General features: G+C 37.3%; 1 protein-coding gene across 2 annotated transcripts in view; it reads left to right on the forward strand.

Moving 5' to 3' along the window:
- The window catches only part of TSPAN12 (tetraspanin 12), a 437,062-nt gene that overhangs the window by 86,111 nt on the left and 338,888 nt on the right, over nt 1-12,063 (forward strand). For both annotated transcript variants that reach the window (XM_053716681.1, XM_053716680.1), the window contains one exon: nt 7,681-7,763. In XM_053716681.1, the coding sequence (XP_053572656.1) occupies nt 7,681-7,763 (83 nt within the window). The remainder of the gene's footprint in view (nt 1-7,680; nt 7,764-12,063) is intronic.

Consider the following 12,063-nt stretch of genomic DNA (forward strand, 5'->3'; position numbering starts at 1 on the left):
TAGTAACCCCTAAATCCACCAACCCCAACATCGCAAACTACCTTATAAAACTATTAACCCCTAATCCGCCATTAACCCACAACGCAAAGTACCTATTAAAGTATTAACCCCTAAACCGCCAAATTCAACAACGCAAACTACCTATTAAAGTATTAAACCCCTAAACTGCCAAAGGCCACAAAGCAACAAACCTATCAAAGTATTAACCCCTAAACCGCCAAAGCCCACAACGCAAATAATTAAATTACTAAGCCCCCTAACCTAACACCCCCTAAATGAACCCAAATTACCTAAATTACAAAATACTAAAGTTACTATTAAAATAAAAAACCTAAGACTACTTTAAAAATAAACTAAGCATGAATTAAAGGGACAGTCTAGTCAAAATTAAAATTCTGGTGTAGTCTGTCCCTTTAAACTACAATTGCATAAAATAAAAAACAAAATTACCAAATTTAAAACAATTATACCTAATCCCTATTAAAATAAAAAGGTCACCCAAACTAAAAACACCCCCTACTTTAAGAATAAACTACCAGTAGCCCTTAAAAGGGCTTTTTGCAGGGCATTGCGCCAAGATAATCAGGTATTTTTTACAAAAAATAAACAAAGTCCCCTTAACAGTAAAAAAAAAACCAAAATAAAAGAACACTAAAAAACCTAAACTACCAATTGTCCTGAAAAGGGCATTTGTTGGGCATTGCCCTTAAAAGGGCATTTAGCTCTTTTACTGCCCACCCTATCTAAAAAAAAAAAAAAAAAAAACCTAAGTCTAACCCCCATGTTAATACTCACCATTCCTGAAGTCTGGCGGAGAAGGTCCTGTCCCATGCGGTGAAGTCTTCTTCCAAGCGGTGACCTCTTCTTCCAGGAACAATCCGGCACGGAGCAGAGGGCGGAGATGCAGACCAGCGACCCTGGAACTGAAGACCGGCGAGCCTGGAACTGAAGACCGGTGACCGCGGAGCCATGGCACGTGGAGGATCCTCTTATGTATGATCGCCGCCGCACACTGGTTTGAGAATTCAAGGGACACGATTAAAAATGGCATCCCTTGAATTCCTATTGACTGATTTGATTCTTCAAATTCAAATCAGCCAAGAGGATGAAAGCTACTCAAATCCTATTGGCTATTCAAATCAGCCAATAGGATGAAAGCTACTGAAATTCTTTTGGCTGATCGCCGGTCGCAGGTTTTCAGTTCCAGGCTCGCCGGTCTTCAGTTCCAGGGTCGCCGGTCTTTATCTACGCCCTCCGCTCCTTGCCGGATTGTTCCTGGAAGAAGAGGTCGCCGCTTGGAAGAAGACTTCACCGCATGGGGCAGGACCTTCTCTGCCGGACTTCAAGAATGGTGAGTATTAACCTGGGTGTTAGACTTAGGTTTTTTTTTTATATTTTTTTTTATTTTATTTATTTAGATAGGGTGGACAGTAAAAGAGCTCAATTCCCAGCAAATGCCCTTTTCAGGGCAATGGGTAGTTTAGGTTTTTTAGTGTCAGGTTCTTGTATTTAGGGGGGTTTGGTGGGTGGGGGTATTTTACTGTTAGGGGAGACTTTGTTTATTTTTTGTAAAATAGCTGATTATCTTGGGGCAATGCCCTGCAAAAAGTCCTTTTAAGGGCTACTGGTAGTTTATTCTTAGAGTAGGGGTGTTTTTATTTTGGGGGGCTTTGTTATTTTCATAGGGATTAGGTATAATTTTTTTGAATTTGGTAATTTTGTTTTTTATTTTATGTAATCTTAGATTTTTTTATTTTCTGTAATTTTAGCTTAAAGGGACAGTCTACACCAGACTTTTAATTTTGATTAGACTGTCCCTTTAATTTATACTTGGTTTATTTTTAAAGTAGTGCTAGTCTTTTTAATTTTAATAGTGACTTTAGTGTTTTGTAATTTAGGTAATTTTGGTTCATTTAGGGGGTGTTAGGCTAGGGGGTGTTAGGCTAGGGGGCTTAGTAATTTATTTATTTGCGTTGTGGGCTTTGGCGTTTTAGGAGTTAATACTTTTTTTAGGTTTATTGCATTGTGGGTTTTGGCGGTTTAGGGGTTAATACTGTTTTTAGGTTTATTGCGTTGTGGGGTTTGGCGGTTTAGGGGTTAAAACTTTTGTTAGGTTTATTGCATTGTGGGTTTTGGCGGTTTTCTGGGTTAATACTTTAATAGGTAGTTTGCATTGTGGGTTAATGGCAGATTAGGGGTTAATAATTTTGATAGGCAGTTTGCGATGTTGGGGTTAATAATTTAGTTATTACTTGCGGTGTGGGTTTGATGGCGGATATCACTAGTTTATCCGACTTACGGCACTTTATGAACTGCCGGCGATGTATATGTAATAGCCCGATATGCAAGGTAAAATTACAGGCGGCGCGGGTTGCAGCGCTTGCGCTGAAGCCTGCGCCGTATACGTAATGACGTCCCTTGTGTTGTGCATTATGGATCGTTAAGCTCCATACCGCATAAAAGCCAAGGTCTGAGTTTACATGCTCATGCACACTTTCCCCCATAGACATCAATGAGGAAAAAGTATAAGAAAAAAAAATAACAACTGCGTTCGCGGAATGGCGATCGCAGTAACCCAACCCCATTGATGTCTATGGGGAAAATAAAGTTACGTTTAAACCTAACACCCTAACATAAACCCCAAGTCTAAACACCCCTAATCCGCCGCCTCCGACATCGCCGACATTAAAGTGTCAGTAAACCTTAAAAATTATGTTATATAATTCTGCGCCATAACACAAAGTGCAGCTCGCTCCTGCTGTCAGACAGACATTATAATAAAGTATTAACCCCTAAACCTCCAGCCCCCCACATCGTAACTACTAAACTAAACCTATTAACCCCTAAACCGCTGGCCCCCCACACCGCAAAAAACTAAACTATTAACCCCTAAAACTAACACCCCCTAACTTTAAATTAAAATTACAATATAACTATTTTAAAAAAATAAAAACTTACATATGAAATTAAAAAAAAAGTTTAAACTATAAATTACCCTAACATAACTATTCTAATAAAATTATAAAAAACTAACAAATAAAAACCTAAATTAAAAAAAAAAAAATAAAACTAAAAAAACCCCTAAAACTACAAAAAAGAAAGTAAAAAAATCTAGAAATGTAGTTTCTTAAATCCTATTGGCTGTTCAAATCAGTCAATAGGATGAGAGCTACTGAAATCCTATTGGGTGATTTGATTTGCTTTCAACGTCAGTGAACAGTGGTGATTGTATGTAAAGGACGCTCCACGCAGGATGTCATCGCCCTCCATGATAGCTCCGCTCCGCGCCGCCAGGATGAAGATAGAAGATGTCTCTGAGATGGATGGTTATCGCCGCCTGGATGAAGATTTTTTAAGGTAAAAGAGCTTTTTAACTTAGGGCGATGCCCTACGAAAGGCCCTTTTAAGGGCTATTGGTAGTTTATTGTAGGTTAGGGGGTGTTTTCTATTTTGGGGGGCTTTTTAATTTTTATAGGGCTTTAGATTAGGTCTAAGTGTTTTCATTTTTGATCATTTTGTTTATTATTTTCTGTCATCTTAAAAATTTTAATTTTTTGTAATTTAGTGTTCATTATTTTTTGTAATGTTAGATTTTTTTTTTTTTGGAGTGTTAGTTTTTTTAAATTTTAAATTTATCTTTTTAATTAGTAGTTTTCTTTTATTTTATTCGAATAGTTATGTTAGGTTAATTTATATTTTAAACTTTGAATAGTAATGTTAGGTTAATTTATATTTTAAACTTTATACTTTAAACTTACTTCACAGGTAAGTTTTTATTTATTTTAAGATAGTTATATTGTAATTTTAATTTAAAGTTAGGGGGTGTTAGGTTTAGGGGTTAATAGTTTAATTTAGTGTTTTGCAATGTGGGGGCGGCGGTTTAGGAGTTAATAGGTCTAGTTTAGTAGTTACGATGTAGGGGGCTGGATGTTTAGGGGTTAATACTTTATTATAGTGTTGGCGATGTGGGGGGGGACAGAGGTTTAAGGGTTAATAGGTTTATTTAGATGACGGGGTGGTGGAATAGGGGTTAATAACTTTTATTAGTGTCAGCAATATCGGGAAGCGGCGGATTAGGGGTTAATAGGTTTATTTAATAGTCGCGATGTGGATGGGCGACAGATTAGGGGTTAATAAGTTTAATATAGTGTTTGCGATGCCGGAGGGTGGGGTGGTGGTTTAGGGGTTAATAGGTAGTTTATGGGTGTTAGTGTACTTTGTAACATTTTAGTTATGAGTTTTTTGGAAAAAAATTGTTACACAAAATCCATAACTACTGGTCTCAGATGGCGGTATGAATCGTGGCAGCATAGGCTGTAACACAAGCATTTTAGCCGGACCGCACAACCTGTAATACAGGCGCTATGAAAATCCCGCACTCAAACGTCATTTTTTTTTTAGTGCGGAATGGACGTTGCATTACAGGCTAAAATGCTTGCCTTAAAGCTATACTGCCACTATTTGTAATATGCGGAATCAACATTCAAATATTGCATTTGATATTTAAACATTGCATTCAATTAAAAAAAGTGATGCAGCCAACATTTGTTATTTGTAATGAAGTTGCCAAAACAGTCTCCCTTCCCTAGTTGTATTGTATTTAGACACTATTAACCCTGGGTGAAAATTGTTTGGCAGGACTCTGTTATTGCAGTGCTATATATACATACATTCACACATTAAAGGGAGATAATACTCATATGCTAAATCACTTGAAAGTGATGATAACGAGGATAATTGTAGTAAGTCCGAACATTGTTGAAAATGTGTTTCAGCTGAATCATGAAAAAAGTTGGTAGATCATCTTGCAAATTTATCTACACAAACTCCCATACATTTTAGTGGATACTTTTGGACACAAAAATTATATATAAAGTAATTAAAGGGATACTAAACCCAAAATTTTAATTTCATGATTCAGATAGAGCAGGCAATTTTAAGCCACTTTCTAATTTACTCCTATTATCACATTTTCTTTGATTCTTTATTTGAAAAAGCAGGAATCTAAGCTTAGGAGTGGTCCATTTTTGGTAGCCATTAAATAGCAAGCACTGCCCAGGGTGCTAAACCAAAAATGGTCTGGCTTCTAAGCTTAGATTTCTTTTCCTTTTTTTTCAAATAAAGATAGCAAGAGAATGAAGAAAAAATTATAATAGAATTAAATTAGAAAGTTGCTTAAAATTTCCTGCTCTATCTGAATCATGAAAGAAAAAAATGGGTTAGTATCCCTTTAAAACCATCAATATGACAAGTCTAGGCAAATATTAAATGCAATGTAAATTTGTATTTTTACAGAGGCTGTAGCTTTTACATTGAGGCTTGTATTAATACAATAAAGTTTTTTTTCTCATACAACATCATTTGTATGCAAACTTAATTATGTAATTGGTAATTAATTAACACTTACTCTCATATATGTTAATCCAGATCTCATTAAATTATTCAGCTTTTTAATCAAATTTTATTAAAAATTGAGGACCTGGGCATGGACGTACAGGTATGAGATGGTACAGGAGAGAGATGTGCTGTGCTAATTAGCAGCTGATCTTTTATACTAAATTCCATAAGTCGTGGAACACTTTTTATTATGCTCTCTAAATTTATATTTAAAGGGATTATATTAGAACATTTTCTAATTGCATTAATTGTACTCTGGGCATCATTTAACAAATGCCTGGCGGACAATGTTTGCAAAGCAGGGGCTTTTCAATCAACCTAGTTGGACTAGTCCAGAGTGATTAAGAACCACTAACTCAGAGCTGGCGTAAAGTTTAGAAATATCGGTCTAATGACTGTTGCTTCTTAACTATCGTCTGCAGGCTCACTCATGTGAACCTTCACTAAATGTGCTAAAAAGCTGCATCTGCTGCTTGATAAATGGGGCCTTACATGTTTAACCCTTGCTCCTGCTTTGGTGATATGCGACTCACAATTGGCTCACTGGCCTGTGCTCAGCTATGGATTAGTAGTGCCCATCCAAGCTAAAGCTGACTTTGGGCTAGATGACGAGTGTTGCGCTAACTGTTGCGAGCGAGTGATAAGGGATTTATCATGGCTCTTTTGAAGTAGGGTGCGTATTAATAGACAAATTAAATACCATGTTATGTGCAGAAACGAGTAAATGTTATAATATCCTAAAACTTTACATTAAAGGGATACTAAACTCAAAATTAAACTTTAATGATTCGGCTAGAGCATGCTGATGGTTGTCATATGATATAAAGCAGGGATAGGTAACCTTGGCCCTTCAGACGTTTCAGAACTACTTTTCCCATGATGCTCAACTGGACTTCAGTGTGCCTAAGCATCATGGGTAATGTAGTTCTGATAAATCAAGGTTCCTCATCTCTAATATAGAGTAGGGGGAAAAGGAAGGGAATTTTGAAGATTGTCAGGAAAAAATAAGTGATATAGCATTGTCTTATTAAACATTTGGCAATTATGCAATTCATTAGCCTTTAATGATCATTTAAATGTATATTCTAGTTAGCCAGTAGACTTACCTGTCTCAAAAAAATCCTTACCAATGAAGAATTTTATCTTTATGATAACAGAAACTTGTAAAAAAAATTGTTTCTCATATCTACTCAGAATATACCGTACATACAGTAATTTGACCCATTTCAAGCGTTTTCTTCCTGGCCAAAGCTGACTTTGAGCTAGATTACGATAAGTAAAAATAAATAAAATGGCCACAGAACAGTGTCCACTACTGTTTTGTTAGCATTTTGAAATGCCATGACAGTAAATAAAGGGCTAGATTACAAGTGGAACGCTAATTTATCGTGCGCCCGGACAAATTCGTCCATATATGGGCATGTGGTAAATAACAAGTGGCTGGCTATTGCTACTGTGAGCTCACTGTAGCACTTAATGCTCAACAAATTAACCAGAGGTCAGACATCTGGTTAATTTTTTTAAAAGTGCCCCAATTGGCCCCAAAATAAAGTATAGTTTAGTTTTTTATTAAAAAATAAAAAGTATCACATTTTTTAATAAAAAAACCCCTGCACTAAGAAGATTTTGGGGGATCCTTTTTAAAGAACATGAATACAGCTGGAGTCAGGATAATGATGGCATATGATTTACAACAGATAATGCTTGCTCATTTCTGTGGTTGTATTGAGCATCTTTAGAGTTACTCGCTCCTATGGTTGCCCTGCCAAAGGACGCAATCAACTAAGCCTGATGAACGTTTTTCCCCCAAAACCAATAGAGATATATCTTCTCACATAATGAACACTACTCTGCACTCACCAGGAGTATATATAATCAAACTGAGATTTATAAATATTGATAAATTGGAAAGTTGTATAAAGTTGTATGCTCAGTCTGAGTCAGGAAAGAAAAAAAAAAGTGTGGGTTTCATTTGCAGCAAGCAAACCAGTCTTATTCTAACACACAGTACATGGAAAAGCTCTGCAGCTGTGCACCAAGACAGACATTATACATTGTACATTCCCCTGGGTTCTGATTTGTCTTATGTTAAACAAATTTGACTTTTCATTAGTGCCTTGGTTCCAGGCATCGAGTTTAGTGGCAGTAGATACAATGACAGTAGCATGCGAATCCCTAAGGAAAAAACTGCTTTTTTGTTGTATCTCTAATGATGAGTTTTATATGAATATTTTTTATTATCAGACTATAATATATTATTAAAAAAATTTCTGTTTCCTTTAGTTGATGTCGATATGTGTTTTGGGAGTTTCCGCTTGGATGAGGGACTACATAAATAATGTGCTTACACTAACTGCAGAAACAAGGTAAGAGGTTTCTTGACAACCCTTAGAAAAGTATTAAAAAACAGAAAAAAAAATATATTATATATATATAAGAGACAGGAAATCCCAATTTTTTTTTTCATGATTTGGATAGAACCTACAATCTTAAACATCTTTCCAAGTTACTTTTGTAATCACATTTGCTTCATTCTCTTCTTTTCCTTTGCTGAAGGAACATCATTGTACTACTGGCAGCTAGCTGAACACATCTAGTTAGCCAATCACAAGAGACAAATGGCTGCAGGCACCAATCAGCAGCTAGTTCCCACTAGTGTAGGATATGTGCATATTATATTTCAACAAAGGATACCAAGAACAAAACACATTTTGAAAAAGAAATAAACTTAAAAGTGTCTTAAAATGACATGCTCATTCTGAATCATGCCAGTTTTATTTTGGCTTTCCTATCCCTTTAAATAAATGCTAAGGAATATAATTTTTAGTCTGGAGGCTCAGGGGGTTTTCTTGTGTTTGCTTATATTTAGCATATTGAACAGAGCAGCTCAGGACATTTTCACTGAAAACATTTCATGATTAACATACCCGGCCTGTGTAAGTTACTGACATTCCAATATACAAATCTACTTCTTTTGATCGTCCTCTGTCAGCCGTACTGTGGTAAATTGTTTTCTGTTTATTTTTCCTGCATCTCTAATGTGCAAACTAATTGGGTGTATCTAATTGCAGTTTCTCTAACTTACATCAACTCAAGTTACTAGTTCTCAAGATTACAAATACATTAAGCTGTGCGGCATTAACGTTCAAAACATAATTTAGTTTATAGTATACGCAAACAAGTTGAAATATCTTGAACACCTTTGAAAATTAAAGGGATATTTACTTAGTATTAAAGGTACAGTAAAGTCATAATTAGACATTTGTGATATAGACAGAGCATACCATTTCAAACAACTTTCCAATTTACTTCTATTATTTCATTTACTTCCTTCTCTTGTTATCCTTTGCTGAAAGGTTTATCTAGGTAAGCTCAGGAGAGCAAAAAACCTAGGTTCTAGCCAGTGGCGTCACTAGGGTTGGTGTCACCCGGTGCGGTAAGCTGTGGTGTCACCTCCCCTCCCCCCAGAAAGCAGACACACACAAACACAAAAACACAGGCACACACACATACAAACACTCAGACACACTTAAAACACACTCAGATGCACACACAAACACTCGGAAACACACTCAGACACACACACAAAACACACACAAAAACACTCTGACACACACAAAAACACTCAGGCACACACACAAACACTTAGACACACACAGACACAAAAACACTCAGACACACATACAGAAACACTCACACACACACACACACAAAAACACTCAGGCACACATACAGAAACACTCAGACACACACACACACAAAAACACTCAGACGCACACACACACACACACACACACACATACAAAATATGTAAACTGCACTGCATTAATTATAAAGCTCATGTCTAGAGCTACTCCCTGGCTCAGCAGAGCATCAAATGAAAGATAAACAGAGCACTCTAAAAATAAATCACTAAAGAAAAGGCACGGAAACTCAGAAAATTCTGCTCTCTGACTCCAAGTCTGTCAGTGCACAGCCCTGGGCCACGTGTCTACCGCTTCTTATGGCCAAGCACCTCTGCTCTCTGCCCACCCCCAGACCCCCGTCCACCCTCCCCTCCTACCTCTTCAGTGTGCACTTAGTGTACTGTAACCGTACCGGTCTGGTGGGCATCATACATGGCTCCTTCACTTTAAAGACAGTGTCAGACAGTCATGCGGTCAGGTGCCAGGCATCCCCCTCATGATTTCCCAGTTCCCGTTTAGAGAGACAGCACAGCAGTGAGTGACTCCACTCCTCCACACGTCACTGAGCAGTGAGCACAGATAGGCAGGCAGGTTTAGGCTACCAGCGCAACTTCGCAAGCCCCACGGAACACCCACAACATTCATAGTGAAATTGGGCAGGGGAGGATCAAAGTACAAACAAGCAAAAGCAGCCGGGAAAACTATTTGTGGAAATTGCAGCGCTGGCTCAAGAGGAAAAAATTAAGTGTCTACAACTTCCCCAGTCCCACTAATGTTCACAAATGCTGGCCCCTCTAATAAAAAAATATATGCATCTCTACATTGTATTTCTTTGAATTTCAATAAAATAAAATAAAATAAAAAAACATTTTTTTTTGGTGGTGTCACCCCCTGGAGGGTGTCACCCGGGTGCGACCCGCACCCCCACACCCCCTTAGTGATGCCACTGGTTCTAGCTGCTGATTGGTGGCTGCATACATATATACCGATTGTCATTCGCTCACCCATGTGTTTAGTTAGAAACCAGCAATGCATTGCTGCTCCTTCAACAAATGATACCAAGAGAATTAAACAAATTTGATAATAGAAGTAAACTGGATAGTTGTTTAAAATTGAATGTTCTACCTAAATCATGAAAGAAAATCTTTGGGTTTCATGCCCCTTTAATAATTTGTTTTATAGAGAAAGCTATGCATATAACAGTATTGCGTGTAAAGTCTTTGCATGCAGAATTGTCTCTCTTCGGTAACTTGTCCTGCTGAGATGGTAAGAGATTATATTTTATACTATATAGTAACATAGTAACATAGTAGATGAGGTTGAAAAAAAGACCGAAGTCCATCGAGTTCAACCTATACAAATCTAAAATATATACAAAAAGCTCCAGTTAAACTTAAATAATCCCACTAAAAGGTGACCCATTTAATACTAGCAATCATATCCATGAATTTTATTTATAGACAGAAATGTATCCAGACTATTTTTTAAATGTATCTAGGATATTGGCATTCACTACCTCCTTTGGTAATGAGTTCCAAAATTGTATTGCTCTTACAGTGAAAAAACGTTTCCATTGCAGGAGATTAAATCTCCTTTCCTCCAACCTTAAATTGTGCCAAGATGATACAATTACTTTGTAAACTAGAATTTGTTTGAAGTCTGGATATTTAAATGTTCTTCCTCATTTCAAAACTTTTTAGATTAGAACTAACCAAATGAATGATTTAAAGATAACGTAATATCCATAGCTATTGTTTAACTCAGCTAAGATCTTTAACCATAAAGCCTAAACCCTTAACACATGGGACTGCAGGTCAAAATGATAGAACCCTTAGGGACTGCAAATACATTTTCAACTATTAAGCACACTTCTAATATATTTCATAAATATGTCCTGTGTCAGATTTAGGTTGCAGGGTATCCTATGTCTGTTGCTCCCCCTTCCAGAGGGCTCTTTAGAGCTATGGCCACCCTGAAACACACATGCTTAGTTCTGCTTTTTCCTGGAGCTGCAAACACTAGTGCAAGGGGCTGCATGTGACCCTCAGGCCACCAGTTGTCCATCCCTGCCTTAAAGGGACATGGAGCCCAAACATTTTCTTTCATGATTCAGAGAGAGCATACATTTCTCTTGTTAAGTGTGTTCAGTCCACGGGTCATCCATTACTTATGGGATATATTCTCCTTCCCAACAGGAAGTTGCAAGAGGATCACCCAAGCAGAGCTGCTATATAGCTCCTCCCCTCACATGTCATATCCAGTCATTCTCTTGCAACCCTCAACAAAGAAGGAGGTCGCGGGAGGAGTTGGAGTTTTTACTTAATTATTCTTCAATCAAAAGTTTGTTATTTTAAATGGCACCGGAGTGTGCTGTTTTTCTATCTCAGGCAGTATTTGGAAGAAGAAACTGCCTGCGTTTTTCTATGATCTTAGCAGACGTAACTAAGATCCACTGGCTGTTCTCGACATTCTGAGGAGTGGGGTAACTTCAGAACATGGGAATAGCATGCGGGGTCCCCCGCAAATGAGGTATGTGCAGTACAATATTTTCTGGGAATGGAATTGACTAAGAAAACACTGCTGTTACCCGTATGATGTAAGTACAGCCTTAAATGCAGTAGTAGTGACTGGTATCAGGCTGATGAATGTATGCACAGTAGAGTTATTTTCTAGGGACTAGAATTTGACTGAGAAAATACTGTTAATACTGAAATAATGCTTAAGCCTTATCTGCAGTGGAAGCGACTGGTAGCAGGCTTAGTGATAACTTTGCATGACATTTAATGAAAAACGTTTACTGGCATGTTATTCGTTTTTGTGAGGTACTTTGGTGATAAATCCTTTTGGGCATGAATTTTTTCTTTTTTTCCACATGGCTAACGTATATTTCTGCATAGAAACCGTTATATCAGGTCTCCCACTGTTGTAAATGAGCGGGAGCGGCCTTTTTTAGCGCCTTGTTGCGCAGTTAAAATTCTAG

Source organism: Bombina bombina, chromosome 6, assembly GCF_027579735.1.
Source record: "Bombina bombina isolate aBomBom1 chromosome 6, aBomBom1.pri, whole genome shotgun sequence".
NCBI lineage: Eukaryota > Metazoa > Chordata > Amphibia > Anura > Bombinatoridae > Bombina > Bombina bombina.